Consider the following 19,995-nt stretch of genomic DNA (forward strand, 5'->3'; position numbering starts at 1 on the left):
ATGTCCACTACAGAGGACACAAGTCTATGAGTTGGGTCTCAGGAGGTTAAAGTGTCAGGAGGAAAAATGTCAATAATAAACAGAATAAATTGAAACAAGTTTTATATATCACCCCTGTTACAGATAATGTATATGTTGACATGTGTAGGGTAGCGTGTGTGTGTGTGTGTATTCGGTGTGAGTGTGACTGACACTTAGTTCCAAATATAAGAACAGAACTTGACAGGTAGCCTACTGTAGTACATCACAACATCCCGACAATGAAGCAACAAGGCTGAAGTATGGATGTCATACAAATTCATGTGTGGAAGTGTGAGTGAGTGAGTGTACTTGTAGGTAGGTACTGCTTGAATCCAGATGTCCCCTCTAAGGTCTAAGCCCTGAACCCTCACTTCACTGACATCCTTTGATAAGTGATTGAGTTTGAGAGACTTTAACAGTTAAAAATGCTAATGGGATCATTCCTGTGAGATTGTTAACACCAAAACGTGTTGTAGATACGTTTCCGTTTCATGGTAGTTTCCGTTTCATGGTAAGGGTGAGAGCAACCATAGACATTAGGGCACAGAAAGGGTGAGAGCAAGAACCATAAACATTAAAAGAAATGGACAGAGCCACCTGAAGTGAAGCCAATTTGAACCCCTTGTCCGTCTTACACTAGCTGTATCTGGCATGACAGGCTGGTCACACCAGCATGCCCAGCTTCCTCAGTTGGTCACACCAGCATGACCACCTGGTGGACCAACCAGCTACACCAGCAAAGACCAGCAAGACATGGAAGAAGGCAAACTAAATCCAGCATAAGCTCTAGAAGGATGCATCTGCCTAAGCACTACAAGGGTAACCTAGATGAACCCAGGTATAGCCTATAGGTGAACCCAGGTATAGCCTAGGTGAACCATAGGTCTATATGGGGCAGCCATGGCCTACTGGTTAGCGCTTCAGACTTGTAACCGGAGAGTTGTCGGTTTGAACCTCGACATAGGCACAGCTGAAGTGCCCTTGAGCAAGGCACCTAACCCCTCACGGCTCCCCGAGCGCCGCTGTTGTTGCAGGCAGCTCACTGCGCCGGGATTAGTGTGTGCTTCACTTCACTGTGTGTTCACTGTGTGCTGAGTGTGTTTCACTAATTCACGGATTGGGATAAATGCAGAGACCAAATTTCCCTCACAGGATCAAAAGAGTATATATACTTATACTTATACTTAGGTGAACCCAGGTATAGCCTATAGGTGAACCCAGGCATAGGTGAACCATAGTATCTGGGTTGAAAATTGTCATTCTGCATAGACCATTGTTTTCATTGTTTTAAAGACAGAATGATAGAAACTCTGTCTGTCTCAAGCAGAGATCTTCTCAAGGCGTCCTTCTTTTAAAACAGAGGATTTCCTCGGCACGGTCACCTGAATACACACACATTCTCTCTCACTCTCTCTCTCTCATGCACCTCTGTAGGGTTTGAATGAAACCATAGTTGATAAGTTATGAAAAATTACATTGCAGCTGATGGAACTTAAGAATGCTCTCTACTTGTTTTATGATGCTGTAGCATTCATTGGAAAGGTGCACACTTTAACAGAAGATAAATACTGCCCTCTGGTGGTAGGTTTCCAGACATTACTGATGAAAATCTAAGTATGAAATGTACTGTAAGGTATGAAATCAAGTCAAGTCAAGTCAAGTCAAGTCGGCTTTTATTGTCAATTTCTTTACATGCACTGGTCATACAAAGAATTGAAATTTCGTTTCTTACTTTCCCATGCAGACATAGACATGCTTTAAATACAGACATAGACATACTATGGACATAGCCATAGACAATAAACATTAAATTAAAGTGCAAGACTGAAATATAGAACATGTATGTATCAAAATAGAAATATAGGACATATATATATAAAAAAAATAGAGGTAGTTGTGTTGTATATTTCTATAGTCTTAACAGTTACATGAAGTTTAAACTTGTGCTTGTGTGACCTGTATATTTACATTGATATGCAGTATGCAGTAATTCAAGTATATCAGGCTTGATGTGAAGCAGCAACACGTTTGGCTGCGCAGTCACAGTGCAGTTCCACATGGCGGTGTTGGGGGGGGGGGGGGGGGGTTTGGTAGACAGGATCCTAGTTTCCTAGGTTCCTGGTTGGCTGGTGGGTGGGGGGGGCTGTCAGTGATGGGAGAGTGGGTAGAGTGTTCAGCATCCTGATTGCTTGGTGGATGAAGCTACTTGCCAGTCTGGTGGTGCGGGAGCGGAGGCTCCTGTACCGCTTTCCAGAGGGCAGGAGGCTGAACAGTTCGTGTGCAGGGTGGGTTGTATCCTTGACAATCATTAGTGCTTTGCGGGTGAGGCGGGTGGTGTAAATGTCCTGCAGGGAGGGGAGTGGTGCTCCAATGATCCTCTTAGCTGTGTATGTAAGGTACTGTACTGTACTGTAAATGTACTGTAAGGTAAAGGAAATGATCAATAATAATTTCGTGGAGCACTTCATGGACCAACCACATAGCCCTGTTTGTAGCCATGGAACTGTAATGATTTGGGGTATTTTTTGTATTCAAAATAAATATATGCATTTTGTGGTAGCAGAACTGTGCAATCTCTATAACTGGCAGCTAATTATCAACAACACACTCTGTCATGTAATAATTTGCAAAGCATTTTATTGTCATTTTTGGTAGTAGATTTTTTTGCAGGCTACAATTGTGAGAAGTCATTTCGAAGTCATTACACAAACTCTAACTTACAGTTATCCACTCTATGCCACTATGCACATCTCAATTCTGGATTCGCTTACTCGGACAGATCAACTTCCTTATGTTAAATCTTAATCAAGTAGCTGATGTTACTGAACTGGTTAGATGACGTTAGTTATTTTGTTCGGCTAGCAATATTCAAAATGAAAAACTGACAGACCAGTAATCTGGTAATCTATACGTTTCTGTCATAGCCTACTGTGTACAGCATAAACAGGAAATTGATCTGCCTGTTAAAGCGAATGGTGTGCATAGAGACAATTCTTGGATGCAGGGGTACATCTGTTCCAATATCCTTACATCTACATTTATATCTGTTAGCAATTGCCCCCAAACACATGAAAGGGGCTTGGGTACAGGTTACTCAGCACTTGCCCCCAAACACATGAAAGGGGCTTGGGTACAGGTTACTCAGCACTTGCTCCAGAGCAGACGTTGTGTTGAAGCTTTGCCCTTTCTGTTTGTCGTTGGTGGAGAGATACCCTCCGGAAAACATGGGCCGGAGGTTATTGTCGAGGCAACAGTAAGCATTCCAGAAGTGTGTGGGCACGTTCACCCTGCCGCTGGGCACAAATACCGGAGGATTGGTGCTAGGAACCACTCCAGTGACCACATAGGCTTGATTGGGAAGACAGTTTTGATTCAGGAATTTCACCAAGTCGTTCTCCATCTTCTTCCATTCGCCCCTGTTGAAGGAGGGTTGTTGCGGGGCGGCGTTGGTGAGGGTGAAGGTGGAGTCAGCACAGCTCTGACTGTTGGTGTGGAAGACGGGGTAAAGGTGACCTTTGTCGTAGCCTGACTTTTCATAGTCACTGCCGAGGGCTTGGTTGTTTCCTCGCATGGCTTTGCTGACTGTAGACTCAGGAGCCATGGACGGCCCTTTGTTTTGATCATCCAGCCGATGAACCAACACAAAAAAATACAGTTGGGATTTAACAGTCAGTGCTTTAAAGAAATAATATCAACCCTGTTTTGTTCTATTGCAAACTAAAAATGTATTGAAATATACGTAAGTTTAAAGCTGAACTAGGGTCAGAGCTGAAGTGACACATATCGAGTCATCATGATGCTGTTATGATGAAGTAAGCTACTTCCAGTAACGGAACTGAATGGGAATCTCTAACCTTCATCTGTTATCATTCATTAGCAGCATGAACAGAAATAGACTTTATTTGTGCCTAGTGTAGCAATGTCAGCTGCACAAGCTACAATCATGTTATAACAATCACAATAACAAGCCTCTGATTGTCAGAACTGACTGTTGTTTGCTATTTATTCCCATGTGGCTATGAGGAAGGGTAAGAATGAGTCCTCCCACACACACTTACACATTCGTTGTCTATTCAGGGAAATTGGCTGGGTTTTGAGCTCATTTACAGTAATGCCAGTCATACTGTACGAGCACAGATTCAGCGAAATATGGAAATGTCATAAGCCAATTAAAAGAATAAAACTATGTAACTAAATACACAAAAAACAATAAAAAATAAAAATTGGGAGATACAAAATTACATAATGATGTTGAAAGCAGAGATTTTCCAGGGTAACAGATTTACTGGCAGAATGCAAATTTCCTGCTGTTCACTGATAATTGTCAAGCTACTGACATACAGCAAACGTTTTCCATTACCAGTAATAATATGAAGTCAAAACTGACCTGAGGTTCAAAGTACCAGACATCTTTCCTTGTACATGGCTTGTGACCAACATACTCATAGGCAGAGAATACTGGAATCCGGTTGACTGAGTCGTATAGTGTCGCAAATTCATAAAAGTTTTGATTCGCTTGTTTCTGACAAATCTGTCTGTATTGTGGTCCAGGAAAGACATCTGGAGGAGTAACCACTCCATTTGGGTTTGAAAAGAATTGTGAACAGTTTTGTGAAAAGTTTGTCACAACTGCACCTAGGCCTACTGCCACCGAATTAACCAGAATAATCAGGACAGCCTGACCCACGAGCTTCATGATGGTAATGAACTAATACTAGCGCTGAATGACTGTTGTCAGTGGACAGATTCGGATACTAACTTTGACAATAACAAACGCCTGATAGTCAGAACTGACGTGTTCTGCTATTTATTCCAATGTAACCATGAGGAAGTGTGAGAACGATTCCTCCCACACACACTCATGCACACACACACACACACACACACACACACACACAGCCTAAATGCACAGCCTACACACAGAGAGAGAGACACACACACACACACACACACACACACACACACACACACACACACACACACAGCCTAAATGCACAGCCTACACACACACACACACACACACACACACAGCCTACACACACACACACACACACACACACAAACACACACATCATCACACTTTCACATTACATGGTTATCAATTCAGGGAAATTGTCTGGGCTTCAAGCTAATTGACAATAATGCCAGTCGTCAGGACTGTCAGTCCTGGAGACCCTTTGATAGCTTTGTTTATTTCATTCCCCAAGCAAGAAAAGTAGATCTGTAGACATAACTTGTGGCCTCAATAAAATACATTTGACAAGTTAACTTTAATGGTTAGTGTAATGTTTACAATTATTGATAAGTTGCCTTAATGCATCTTCAGGCTTTAAACTTTAAAGCATGTTACTTCTTAAAAACACAGTTCCTCTTTTTTTCAACTTCTACTTTTCGGTATGACAACTTTGCAAGTTTTTATAAAAGCATGAAACTTAGATAGATAGAGATACTTTATTGATCCCTAGGGGAAATTCAAGGCACAGTTGTAGGCAACAGTTTGGTGCCCTGACCACTTTTGGAAATGGAGCTATCCCAAAGACCACTCATGGTGGCCATTTTACTTTCCTCCATAACCAAATTATGTATTTTGTGATTTCCTTCTCACAGCGTCACTGAATTCACCATTACTTGTTATCACCTGAATATGATGTATATTTGTTGTATTTTTAAATTTTGTCAATTTTCATAATACTCATCTTGTGTTGTTTTCTCAATGAGTTTGAGTTTACCTGTGCCATGTCCATTACATTTGGTTATATTTTGTTATTCAAAAGGGTCTCTCTCTGGGTGCTTTCTCCTTTGTAAAAGGGCACTTCCTAACCAACAGACCTCAGACCTCCTTAGGTTAGATATATATCACCTCCTCAACCATCACCCTGAACACCGGCGTACCACAGGGATGTGTGCCGAGCCCTCCCCTTTACTCCCTCTTCACCTACGACTGCACGCCTGTACACATGGCTCTAACACCATTGTCAAGTTTGCAGACGACACTACGGTAATTGGTCTCATCAGCAACAACGATGAGATGGCCTACAGGGAAGAGGTCCAGTACCTAACATCGTGGTGCACTAAGAACAACCTATTGGAGTCTTATAGGATATTGTAAATGTTTATTAATTTGCAAATTATCTGTGGAATAAGGTTCAGATATTATAGTGACTGGAACGGTATAATGTATTTTGTGTTATTCTTCACAAGAACCAGACATGTGTTTTTGGGGCAATCATTTTTGTTTGGTATTTTGGGAAAGATAAAAGCACATTGTTGGCTCTTCCAACAAAGAGTATTAGCTATAATGCAGCAATGAGGAGAACAACATTTATGTACATAGTGGACAGAGGCTGCAGTCACCCATCCAGGCTCTTTGGCTACAGCTTTAGCCCCTCAGAGGCCTAAGTTCAAAGGCAAATGGAGTGACCCCTCTCTCCTCTCACTATAAATGGTGTAAGAAGTGGGCTGGCTTGCTGTGGAGCCATCCAAGGCATTCCCAGTGTGTGCCTGTAGTATGAACCGCACTGGGGACCCCTAGGTGAGGTTGACCCTTGTGTGTGAGACCCCAGATGTGGATGAGACACCAGATGTGGATGTTTGATCTAAACAATTACTTTTATTAGATTTAGGGTTAGGGTTAGGGTTAGAGGTTAGAATTAGGGTTAGGGTTCATGTGTCATGACAGTGTCATGTATTCATGACAGTGTCATGTCACTCTTATGTCGATACTGTCAAGTAAAGTGTTATTCATGCAATACATTTCCAGCCAAAATATTTTTTTCAGTAGCATGGAAGGGAGTGGGTATAATTGACATTATATGCATTATATGTATTCTTTGTGTGTGTGTGTGTGTGTGTGTGTGTGTGTGTGTGTGTGTGTGTGGAAGTGTGTGTGTGTGAAGAGGGGAGAGTCCAGGCCAGCGAGGTTCTGGTGAAATGTCCTACCATCACTAAATCTAACAGTGCTGATGGATCATGAGCAGACAGAGCAGTCGTGCCACGGGGCAGCACTCGTCTCTTCTCTCGTTACGACCCCCTGCACCCCCTGCAGATATTGGAGCTGTAGACAGGCTGCAGGCTGCAGTCAGGACGTTAATGGCTCATTAGGCACACCTGGTGCAGATATTGGAGCTGTAGACAGGCTGCAGGCTGCAGTCAGGACGTTAATGGCTCATTAGGCACACCTGGTGCAGGTGTTGGAGCTGTAGACAGGCTGCAGGCTGCAGTCAGGACGTTAATGGCTCATTAGGCACACCTGGTGCAGGTGTTGGAGCTGTAGACAGGCTGCAGGCTGCAGTCAGGACGTTAATGGCTCATTAGGCACACCTGGTGCAGGTGTTGGAGCTGTAGACAGGCTGCAGGCTGCAGTCAGGACGTTAATGGCTCATTAGGCACACCTGGTGCAGGTGTTGGAGCTGTAGACAGGCTGCAGGCTGCAGTCAGGACGTTAATGGCTCATTAGGCACACCTGGTGCAGGTGTTGGAGCTGTAGACAGGCTGCAGTCAGGACGTTAATGGCTCATTAGGCACACCTGGTGCAGGTGTTGGAGCTGTAGACAGGCTGCAGGCTGCAGTCAGGACGTTAATGGCTCATTAGGCACACCTGGTGCAGGTGTTGGAGCTGTAGACAGGCTGCAGGCTGCAGTCAGGACGTTAATGGCTCATTAGGCACACCTGGTGCAGGTGTTGGAGCTGTAGACAGGCTGCAGTCAGGACGTTAATGGCTCATTAGGCACACCTTGTGCAGGTGTTGGAGCTGTAGACAGGCTGCAGGCTGCAGTCAGGACGTTAATGGCTCATTAGGCACACCTGGTGCAGGTGTTGGAGCTGTAGACAGGCTGCAGGCTGCAGTCAGGACGTTAATGGCTCATTAGGCACACCTGGTGCAGGTGTTGGCTATCCACCTTATTCCAGAAACATGACGACACTGGAGACTATCGTGGATTAGAACACCTTTTTCTCTCTCCCTTCCCTACTGCTTTTGCTCTTCCCTCATATTTTTTCTACCTTGGCCTACTTTTTTGACGCGCACACACACTTGGACTCACTCACACACTCACTGGGCCTCATAGTCTGTCCAGAAGAGACTGTTCTCTCCACAATAAGCGACTTGTCCATAACCCACTCCAATACATTTGCATTCCCAAATATGGCCTACACTATCTTCTCATCTCAGCCCATGTTTGTCATGCTTGTTTTGTTATTCAAACACATTAGGGGAAGGTCACACTAATGGACTTCAGGGCTGAAGGCATGACGTACCAATAGGGTTGCCACCTGTGTCTGACAAAAATCCTGGACATTTTGACCATCCAATCAACCTTTTTGTTTGTAAGCAACGGCGCCTTTCGCACATCTAACCCAAGATAAAAACCGTCATTCTAAGCGACAATTGTATAGCTAAAATTAGTAAGAATGACAATTTCTAGTTATTTGTTTAGTTAATTGCTTTATTTAATAGCAGACCTTTATTATTTTTTTATATTTTCAACAGTTTTCAACAGGGCAGTATTGAGATAAAAGGGGGAATACATAATTAGGTTCTGCTTTTTTGCTTATGTGGAATAAACTTTCCTTTCTCTGTCTCTCCTTGTCACACACTCTCCGTCTCCACCTTACCATTTCTAATGAACCTCCACGGTGCGTGCCCCCACCACCACCAACCATGTTATGCTACGTCATTTTTGTAGAGCCAATAAGGCTGTGCATACGTTTATGGACGTAGGCACGCTTCAATTAAACTGAAATACACATTTTGCACATCATGTACAAAAATCCGGGACATTCAGTGTCCAGGATTTTTATTTTTATTTTCCTGGACAGACCATGAAAATCCTGGACAATCAGGAAAATCCTGGACAGGTGGCAACCCTACGTGCCAACAATACGGGCAACAGGTGCCAACATAAAACAATTTAGTGATTTAAAGACAAGTGATGCATAACAGCAAAGCATTTATGAATCGTCACACCACTTTTGTAGCATACCATTTATCTATAGTAGATAGATAGATAGATACTTTATTGATCCCCAAGGGGAAATTCAAGGTCTCAGTAGCATACAGACATCACACTAACAGCAGAAAAAGTAATAAAAGTATATAATATAAAAAACACAACTAAGCAATACGGACAGTAGAAGATAAAGAATATACTAAAATACAAATTATACTAAATAACACTAAATCTAAATCAAAATATAATAGTAAATATAATAGTAAAATATAATAGCAAACGATACGATCAAAGCGTCTTTACAGCTTAACAGTGCTTACTTCTTCACATTATCTATAGAGACTATGTAACATGCAAGACACATTCCAGTATGGAAAAAGTGCCTGCGAGTGTGAAAAAGCACACAGTATGAAAAAACATTACAGTATGAAATAATCTGTTTTATAATACTGAACTCTTCATGTAACCCTCTAGGAGCCATAGTGTCCAATGTATATATCCTGTAAAGTTCTTGTTTTAGAAGCAGGCAGCCATTTTGGGCCCCAGTTCGAGGACCCTTCATCATCTCAATTCCAATATATCTTAGAGAAGACACATTGTGTCAGACTTTTTTTTAAATGGACTGCAACTGAATATTTTAGTTTGCTTGCAAATATGACGGCTGTTTGAGGCCTGATGCACAGTCAAGTAGCCTATGCATATATACAAATATCAAGAAAGGTGTATTTGTTTATAATGTATGTATATTTTCTCTATTATGTAAATATATTTTGTTGAATTTATTCGATTTTTTGTACATTGTTGTGTTTGTATATATATATATATATATATATATATATATATATATATATATATAGGCAGCAGGCGGAGCCAGGCTAATACACTGCAGCTAGAAGGTAAGAAAGCACCAAAGGCGAAGACATTTTTTATTCAATTTAATTGAGACATAGTCAGATTAATCTGACAATGTAAAGCATTACACATATTTTACATAAAAAAGATTGTCATGTATTGATTCTTTTTAGCACCAGTAAGCAATCTGGCTGCTGCATTCTGGACCATCTGTAATTTGGGAATGTTAGATTGAGTCAGACCTGTGTATAAAATATTGTTGTAATCGAGTCTGGGGGTAATAAAAGCATGTATGAGAATTTCAAGATCATTCTGGAATGAAAAGAACTTGAGATTGGATATTACTCTAAGTTGATAAAAAACACTTCTGACCACACTGATTTGTTTATTAAAATTAAGCATGACCCCAAGATTTCTAACCACGGAGTGCACATTGTTAGAGAGGGGACCAAGAGTACTGCTGAGGCTGGTGAGAGAGGAAGGGGGGCCAAATATGATGACTTCAGTTTTACTGTTGTTATGTTGTAAGAAATGACATGCCATCCAAGATTTAATGTCATTAATTCAGAGTGTATTGGATTTTCTCTTTATCTTTATTTAGGCTCACTCATTGTGTTAATAAGAAGATGAAGCAGAACTATCAGGCTGTGTGAGCAGGCTATCCTGCACAGAACCTCTTTATCGGCCTCCTTTTCAGCGGCTCTCTGCCAATACACACACATCCCTCTTCGCTGCTCCTCAATCAGCTGGGAATTGACCACACACACGTAGCCTACACACACATACACACGCACAAAAACAAACTCATCAAGCAGCACTGTGTAATAGCAGTCAGGGTGCAAGTTCATAGACATGCCTGGTTATCATTTATGCCAGCCATGAGCTCTCGTGGCCTCGTTTCGTTTAGTTTCGTTATCTTGAAATAACATGATAATTTCATGTAAAAACGTGATACATATCTTGTTAAAATGTGAAAAAGATATTGTTATAACAAGAAACTTTTCACGTAATTACGTAATACTGGGCCATTTTATTTATTATAGTGTGGCAGCAATACGCTTCTGTATAATTTGGGTAGGTGGTTTCAAATTTAAAATGGGAAAGGTTAATCATACTCATCAGAAATAGCCATATCAGGAACAGTAAAGGACAGAAATACACTTTGAAAGTTGACCAACTGTACTTGTATCTTGTCAACACATGGCATCATTGCTAACAATCTGAACACACAAAATGACAGTATTAAACAATATAAATTATTTGACTTTCTTACACACAGTAAGAGGAAATACAATGGTGAAAGTAGCATTTAGTGTATATGAAAGTAGTTGTGTAGCTGCTTATAATTAAATGAGTGGTGAACATGAATGGGAGCTGGAGGACCCTGAAGAGTTTCTCCAAGGCTGCTTCAGGAAGATTCAGTTTCACTCCTCTGTAAGAGGGCAAACACACACACACACACAAAGAGAGAGAGAGAGAGAGAAAGAAGTTAAAGCAACACTGCAATATACCTATTTCCTCAACTGAAGTTTCTCTTTCAGTACAGAACAAGGCTTAATCCATGTACGGAAGAAGCCAGTTTGCTTTCATTTGTATCAGAGCAACAACACACACACACACACACTCACTCATGTCCATATTGAGCAGAGATACACTCACCCTTAGTGGTGCAGATGAAGTTGAGTTTGTCAGTCTCAGTCAGGTTGCTGACCCACTGCCCCCCTACAGACTCCACTGCCCCCACTCTGTGTTTGCAGGACTCCACTTGCTCTTGTCCTGGGGCCCAGTGGTTGTAGCAGACGGTCTCTCCACAGACCCAGAACCAGCCCAAGACGCAGGCGTGACGCAGGCCCAGCCACACGTGAGCAGTGGAGGCTCCTTTAGCCCGCTCACTCACCCAGCGCTGGACCCGCTCGGACGTCACAGACACCAGGTCCACATGGTGCTCTCGGCAGTACTGCAGCGCCTCTTTCCAGGTCTTATTGTCACGGACCAGAACCAGCTTGTCTGAAGGGAAAATACAGTGAGAGAATACTGATGCCTGCTCAGTGCTGGAGATGAAGATTCTCATTCTATCTGCAGTAACTAAATGTGCTGAGTGGCCAGATATCACATGTCAACATGAGAGAATACTGTTTCCATGCTCCTGAGTCCTACCAACACAGAGAGGACCACCATTAGGAGCTAGTACCACCATTACAGAGACAGTACCATCACAGAAAGGGCCACCATTAGGAGCTAGTACCACCATTACAGAGACAGTACCATCACAGAAAGGGCCACCATTAGGAGCTAGTACCACCATTACAGAGACAGTACCATCACAGAAAGGGCCACCATTAGGAGCTAGTACCACCATAACAGAGATAAATCCACCAGGCCTTGAGATAGTAGGCCCACTCCACCATTATCAGGTCATCAGCACATCTGCTCAGGATCATGCTGTTGTTTGTGTCTGAACCCCTATCAAGCAGAGAGAAGGGACAGTGACTCACCTTCAAAGCAGATAAAGCTCCTAGGATGGTGACAGCCTACATCGTTCCACTGACCCCTGGAAGCATTAAGAGTTTCAGCACAGAACACCCCTGTGCCAAAATTGGGTTCGCCAGTGCCCCAGTAGCGGAATGAGGAGTTGCTGCCATCTGACCACTCCCAGCCATCTCTGAACAGGCCGATCCAGGCTTCTCCATTTCCATTGTTATGAGATGCACCTCCTACATGACTCCCTGCTCTTACTTCCTTTATCATGTCATTCTCTGTCTGATTCTTCACACTGGCCAGGTCTGTGTGTTTCTCTCTGCAGTATCTCTGAGCGTCTGGCCAGTTCTTCTCCTCAGTAACCAGCACATAGGGCTGTGTGGAATTTCCCCCTGTGGTAATGCATGGGTCATGGTTAACTCAGAATCAGCACAGCTTTACAGACTGAACTAGAGTGAGTGAGACAAATTGTTTAGTTGTACAGTGTGGCTGCCTGTATTCATGAATGAATCTGAACTGATGTCAGTGTACATGATTACACATTGATTTGTAGATCTGCACAGTTTGGATGCATGTGTTGCTGAGTGAATGAATAACCTTGTTCTGAATGAAAGAAGTTGGCTTCTCACCGTCATAGCAGATGAAGGGAAGGCGCTCAATACACTTGTTATGATGCCATTTTCCATTTGCATGTTTCATAGCCACACACTCTTCTTCAGCACCTCCATTGGGTGGGTTTGAAGCCCAGTTCCTGAACTCTGTCTCATTCTCTCTGTAGAAATCCCTGTCAGCCAGAGACCACTGCCACTTAGGACTGTTTCCCTGCTTCAGCCCGATCCAAGCATTTCCAGCACCTGCTTCATGGATCATGCTCTTCACCTTCTCCATCTCTGTCATGTCGTCTATGGTGGCGAGGTCAATGAACTCCTCTCTGCAGTACTGCTGAGCTTCTGTCCAGCTCTTCTGCTCCTTCACCACATGGAACCGACGTGGCACAGAGGAGGAGAGACTGCACACACCTGAGAGGAGAGAGGAGTACACACACACACATACACTCATACACACACACACAGGAGGGGGGGGGCACAGACGCATACACACACATACAGAGACACAAACACATGCAAACAGAAACACAAAACACACACACACAGACACACACACACACATACACATTGCAGGAGTAGTAGATGGATTAAGTGTTAGAGAGAACTTGAAAGGTACACCCACATGCCCACACAGACTACTGGTCCAGTGGGGTCAGTGCCATCTGGGGGGAATAAGTCTCATAGTGATTTTTGTCAAGGTATAAGTTAGACAATAAGTGATATAATTGCATTGGTAGTAGCTTTTTGTGTGTTATCACCGTGTTTATATATATTATACACATGTAAAGGGATATATTACAGGTGAATACAAATAAAAGTCTTAACCCCCACAAAACTTCCACAGGTGATTATTTACATGATCTGAAATATTATGTATGCATAATGTAAATGAGTCATTATCTAATGAAATATGCAATACAGTATGTTGCATACTACAGGAATCCTAACACTGAATAAAGTCAGGTTCAAAATTCTTTTTGTTTTTTATTTTGGTAACATATTTGAGTGAAATGTTGTTCCTGAAATTCCTGAATTTCTGTATTTTTGAGAAATGCTGTATTTTTGTGTTCATACATTTACTGAAAACCCATGTTATTCCATAACTTGTATTTACTTTCCATACTATACATCACAAATCATATATGAACAACCTGCTCTATAAAATCCTCCAGCATTTAAGAGTATATCTGGAAACTGTGTTTGTAAGTACAATTGAAGTGGAGATTTCCAGTTCAGAGTTGTGAAGATGGCAAAAAGTCTGCTAATTCTGAATAACAGACCGTTGCTAAGTATAACAGACCGCTGTCAAGGAAAATGGGTTTTGTGCACGAAACCCATTTTCCTTGACAGCGGTCTGTTATACTTAGCAACGGTCTGTTATTCAGAATTAGCAGACCACCACATTGGGAAGGTCCATTCAAGTGAATGGAGCATTCTGCGGCATTATGAAGAGCCGTGTAATAATAGATTTTCTTAAATGGCTATTGGCAGTATTTTGATCTATTCAAAATACCCAAATTCAAAATACCAACTGTGATAGTATTTCACTCTAATATGTCCAACATGAAAAACAAAAAGAATTTTGAACCTGACTTTATCCAGAGTGAAGGTTTCTGTACTTGAAGGTAGGTTGAGGTATTTTTGGCAACTGTAGCCTAGAGCTCTCCCTAGAGTCACAATATATTTATATTTTACTCTACCGTTGTAAATAGCCTACTTCTCGTGGTTTGTTCCCCCTGTACACAATGAAAATGCTTTTGTTGTGGAGGTGAAAGTTTAAAAATAGGCAAAAACTATCTACAAAGAGCTATATCTAATGACAAGGTAATGTTTCACGATTCTCGCAAGATGTTCTTGGCTGTTCTTGAAGTCGCATGGCTGGTTCTGTTGTTATCGACTCGCTACGGCTATGCTGTATGGCTATGCCAGGTGAACGATTCCCCTGTTACAAGTTTGTTTACAATCAAATTGGCTTCGTAAAGGTTATATTAAAGTGAAAATCTTGCATAGTGTACCTTTAAAAAATGTATGCAGATTATTGCATATTTTCTATAGATCACGGGTCTATAGAAATATATGGAAATAATTCTATGGGTCACACACATACAATTTCAGAAAAGTCGCAATACAAATACATTGAATTAATGTACATAATCAGCTGTGGAAATTTTGTGGGTATATCTATTAGTTATTTTTTTTAGCACATTCACCTGTAAAATATTTCTACATAGACATACAATGGACATAAACCGGCTGATAAAATACTAAATGATACCCCAAATGCAATGCTATAACATATACAATGTTTCTTGACTGTTGATGCTGTTTGTTGTCAGTTTGTAAAGTTTAAGCGAAGTAGGAAGTAACATAGGAATCTCTGATCAATGTGATTGGTTAAGGCAGGACCAATGATTTCAAAGTTAGTGCCTGTCACGATGTAAGTGTTGGAAACATTTCCCAATCGAGAGTTCCAAGACTCTATTCACTTCATGAATTAGTCTGGATATTTCCAGGCTATGGTGGAGTAAGTGTTTAAGAGAACTTGAAAAGGTACACACACATGTCCACACAGACTACTGCTATTATCCTAAATACATAGACCACCACCGCCACTACACAAACACACATATACAATAAAATTACATATTGACAATGTGATGTGACACACACACACACGCACTGACCTGAGACCAGCAGTATGGTAAACAGAAGTAGAGTCATGACTGAGGGCCTGAAGAGAGAAGATCATTCAGAGACGCTGGACACACTGGTACACATCAACAAGGAGATTATCAGTTAAACACACTATAAAACACTGTATGGTGTTTCTGTCAGAAAAACACACAACAAAACACACTGTTTCATTTTCAACATCATACTAAAAAGTCATTCTGAATATGAAAATGAAATGAACAAGGGTAATGAATTGTTCATAACAATTTTTGTGTTGCAGTTTTGTATGTCTGCCACAAGGGGGTAATGTTGCACTTATAATTCCCATGCCAATTTCAGCATAATTTTCTTCTCTAATCTAAACTTCCGTTTGACTGCACCACCAACCCCGACTACACACAGGACTTATAACGGTGTATGGGGTTTGACGTCTGACAGACATCAAGTCAAGTAACGTTATATGTATTGCACATTAAAAGCAACAGTGCAGCTGAGGCAAGCAGAATAGAAGATTAACTTTTTCCACATTTTGTTATGTTTTAGACTCATCTTAAAATGGATTCAATTAATTTTTTTCTCATCAATCTACACACAACACTCCACAAAAAACAGGTGTTTGGAGTGTTTTGTAAATTTATAAAAAATGAGACTGAAATATTCTACTTACGTACATAAGTATTCAGACCCTTTGTTATGACGCTTGCACTGTATATAGACATTGAGATTTATTTACATTACTAAATACAAAAAACATAAAAGGAATAAAAGTAGAGATAAAATAAACAAAAAGAAAAATGGCTAGATCAAAGGAACAAGAAATATATAGATCACCCAATAAATGCATTAAAACACAAAAGGAATTAAATGTCAGATAGAATAAGCAAATTAAATAAGAATAAAACAATGAAAGACTAAAGTTAAGTAAGATAAAGATTAAAATATAGGGCAAATAAATATGATAATATAACAATATCAGGAAGAAACTAGATGAGAAAAGGGTAAACTTCACAATACACTCTTTTAATGTGTGCACCAAAATGATGACATTTTATAGATTTTTCATTGAATCAGTTGTGTCCTAAAGTGGTATGGTTGGGTAACCTTAACCTTGCTGATAGAGATAAGCTTGGTCGGCTTGTTAATGTAGCTGGCAAGGTTATCGGGGGGAATCAAACACCGCTCTATGACCTGTATGGCCATCATGTCCTCAGGAAGGCAGGACTATGCTGACCACCCCCTCTTCAGGTAGAAGGTACACAGTTCCCAGTCATAGGACTATGCTGAACACCCCCTCTTTAGGTAGAAGGTACACAGTTCCCAGTCATAGGACTATGCTGAACACCCCCTCTTTAGGTAGAAGGTACACAGTTCCCAGTTATAGGACTATGCTGACCACCCCCTCATCAGGTAGAAGGTACACAGTTCCCAGTTACACAACCTTTCCTTTGTATGTGCTGCCATTAACAAGCTGAATTTGCAAGGATGATGTGACTACTGCACTTTACTGCTTTATTTTATTACTGGTCTTATCTTGGCCTGTCCATGCAGTGGTCTTGCACTCCACTGTTTCCTGGTCTGTCTGTTCCCTGTGTTGTATTTGTCTCCACTGTTATTTATTTCTTGGTTTGTTGTGTTGTGGATCTTGTAATACTTGGCTGCAACCTAATTTTCCCCTAGTGGGACAATAAATGTGACTTGATTTGAAAAAACAAAGGACGGCCTCAGACTGAGCTATAAGCGAGAGAGAAAGGACGAGTCTTAAAGTTTGATTTAAAACGGTCAATAGTAGGGCAGGACTTGATATGTAGTGGGAGATTATTCCACAGTATTCAAAAGCAATAAACTTTTTTTAATGAACAATTCTAAACAAAGAAAATGTAAAAAAAGGATAAAGTTAAAGTTAACTTTTAAAACAAAAAAGTAGTTAAAAGACAAAAGTTACAAACAAATTCACAGTGGTCCCATTTTGGATTGGGTTCTGGGCCCCCACCCTCCCATCGTGTCACAGCTGTGTGCAGACACACACACACAACACACTCACAGGTCACAGCGGTGTGCAAGGCAGGCACACAACACACTCATGGGTGTGTGTGCAGACACACTCACGTCAGTGTGTAGAATTATTATTTTTTCTTTATCTCCCCTTATGGGTGTATATGTGTGTGGACAATTTTCAGCACATATTATGTTTTTCTGTATAGACCCTTTCAACAATAAAAACAAAAACAATGCTTGAACGTTCTATTTGGGCCCCAATCTACTTCCTCTGCATTAAGATAACATATGGAATGTTAAAACGGAAGCCTTGTGGGGCCAACTATGATGCTGATAATGGAACTCTCTTGAAAGGGTCTATAGCAATACGGGGAATTATAAAAATATAAAAAAATAAATGTGAATGCCTGCTTGATTTGCATGGTCAGTGTTTTACTATTTTACATTACTATAACAATGCAATGTTAACGGAGCTACCCGCAAGTGTAGTGCGACTGTAGCAGATGATTCCCAATGTGACTGTGTGTTTGGTCTTTAATATGCCAAAGAGGACACATGTAGGCCACAAATGTGCCAGAATTAACTTTGAATCAGCACCATCCTATCTGTGATTCAGCTCTGTTACCAGTGTTGTGCCAGTTCACAGCTTTTCTGAACTAGTTCAAGTTCAGTTCATACATGCTCAAAGTGAACAGTTCACGTTCAAAGTTCACAATTTTAATTCTGAACTAGTTCAAAGTTCAGTTAATTTTACTTTTTTCGTGAGATATTTAAATAAATACTTTTTTTCACACTACAAGCTAGAAATCACAATACGTTCTTTGAAGCTGCTCATTAGACATTTCCTCATGACACTGCAATTGTGGGTTTCTTACCAGGTGATAAAACTTGCAGCAGTACAGACAAGGTAGACCATATCTATACTTAGTGCAATGAAGTCCAGCCCTCGGCGCTCTCGTCGTTGCCTGCTACGCGGCGTTGCTATGCCTACCCCGCTCTGCTGCAATTCATCACGGGTAACGTTGTGCGGAAGCCAGTATGCTATTCAACTATTCTCAGCCGGACACTACGTTGCCCGCAATGCATTGCACACACAATGTCAAAACCATCTGGTGATACATGATTTAAGCGGCACCAGCGAGAATACAGTAGGGAGGAACTTTCTCTCGTTGCGTTTCAAAAGAGAAAACAAATGTCACTCAGTTAATAAATTCCAACGTTCATTTACAGTGATGTCTGCCGTTCATGACACATAATGTGAACTAATTCACGTTCAAGTTCTTTATTAAAAAATGTGTTGCGTTCAGTTCAGCGTTCACGAAAAAATGAGCGTGTTCAATGAAAGCGTTCTTTTGAACTCGTTCACGCACAACACTGTCTGTTACCCCTCTAGACCACTGGATCAGCACCATCCTATCTGAGCCCTGGTATTCAGCTCTACTCTAGACCACTGGATCAGCACCATCCTATCTGAGCCCTGTGATTCAGCTCTACTCTAGACCACTGGATCAGCACCATCCTATCTGTGATTCAGCTCTACTCTACTCTAGACCACTGGATCAGCAGCATCCTATCTGAGCCCTGTTATTCAGCTCTACTCCCCTCTAGACCACTGGATCAGCACCACCCTATCTGAGCCCTGTGATTCAGCTCTACTCTACTCTAGACCACTGGATCAGCACCATCCATCTGAGCCCTGTTATTCAGCTCTACTCTACTCTAGACCACTGAATCAGCACCATCCTATCTGAGCCCTGTGATTCAGCTCTACTCTAGACCACTGGATCAGCACCACCCTATCTGAGCCCTGTGATTCAGCTCTACTCTACTCTAGACCATTGGATCAGCACCATCCTATCTGAGCCCTGTTGTTCAGCTCTACTCCCCTCTAGACCACTGTGGTTCTCTGATGGACTGTTGTCTCGGCCTTTCCTCAGCACCAATAGATCAGTCAGGACAGAACTTGTTTAATTTGTGATTCTTTGCTGGTGGAATGATCTATTTAGTGCTGTCCTTCCTGTGAAGCTTTTAAACCATAATGTATCTGTTGAGCCTGACTTCATACATTATCATTTTATGGTTATTATGCTAATTGTTCATTTTTACTATAATTGATTCTCTCACAATTTTGAGAATTATTTACTGTTGATGTTAGTCGCCAAAAATTATCTCCTCCTGTAACCATAACCATAAACGTAACCAAAACCTCCTGGGCGGCAGGGTTTAGTATGGATAAAAAAGGATTGCACTTTCTTTTGAGTTTGTAGTGACTTTACATCACTGTCTTAGCTTTGGTTATTTTAGGATTTAAGCATTTATTAATAGGGTCTTACCTGTCAGATAGCTCTGGAGTTGCGTCTCTGTTGTCACCCCTTCTGGTTACGGTGCTTGCCTCTGTGAGAATGGCACCACTGTGACTG

At 41.4% G+C, this 19,995-nt stretch overlaps 2 protein-coding genes across 2 annotated transcripts; both read right to left on the bottom strand.

Annotated features, from left to right (window-relative positions):
- Nucleotides 1–3,115: 3,115 nt before the first annotated feature.
- Nucleotides 3,116–4,780, bottom strand: LOC121690331 (endonuclease domain-containing 1 protein-like). The gene is made up of 2 exons (XM_042070817.1): nucleotides 4,409–4,780; nucleotides 3,116–3,649 (listed from the first exon to the last, which is right to left on the bottom strand). The coding sequence occupies exons 1-2, from the start codon at nucleotides 4,715–4,717 to the stop codon at nucleotides 3,116–3,118; spliced, it is 843 nt and encodes a 280-aa protein (XP_041926751.1). The 5' UTR covers nucleotides 4,718–4,780.
- Nucleotides 4,781–9,933: 5,153 nt separating this feature from the next.
- LOC121690267 (C-type mannose receptor 2-like) lies at nucleotides 9,934–19,995 on the bottom strand. Its single transcript, XM_042070754.1, has 6 exons — nucleotides 19,909–19,995; nucleotides 15,592–15,638; nucleotides 12,929–13,318; nucleotides 12,317–12,691; nucleotides 11,481–11,828; nucleotides 9,934–11,253 (listed from the first exon to the last, which is right to left on the bottom strand). The coding sequence occupies exons 2-6, from the start codon at nucleotides 15,626–15,628 to the stop codon at nucleotides 11,246–11,248; spliced, it is 1,158 nt and encodes a 385-aa protein (XP_041926688.1). The 5' UTR covers nucleotides 15,629–15,638; nucleotides 19,909–19,995; the 3' UTR covers nucleotides 9,934–11,245.

Source organism: Alosa sapidissima, chromosome 18 (genome assembly GCF_018492685.1).
Source record: "Alosa sapidissima isolate fAloSap1 chromosome 18, fAloSap1.pri, whole genome shotgun sequence".
In the NCBI taxonomy this organism is placed as follows: Eukaryota; Metazoa; Chordata; class Actinopteri; order Clupeiformes; family Clupeidae; genus Alosa; species Alosa sapidissima.

Coding starts and splice junctions, on each gene's coding strand:
- LOC121690331 (XM_042070817.1), bottom strand. CDS start 4,717: ATGAAGCTCGTGGGTCAGGCTGTCCTGATTATTCTGGTTAATTCGGTG. Junction 3,650..4,408: donor TCTGGTACTTTGAACCTCAG/GTCAGTTTTGAC, acceptor TTGGTTCATCGG/CTGGATGATCAAAACAAAGG.
- LOC121690267 (XM_042070754.1), bottom strand. CDS start 15,628: ATGACTCTACTTCTGTTTACCATACTGCTGGTCTCAG. Junction 13,319..15,591: donor TACCATACTGCTGGTCTCAG/GTCAGTGCGTGT, acceptor CTCTCCTCTCAG/GTGTGTGCAGTCTCTCCTCC. Junction 11,829..12,316: donor GAGCTTTATCTGCTTTGAAG/GTGAGTCACTGT, acceptor TTTTCCCTTCAG/ACAAGCTGGTTCTGGTCCGT.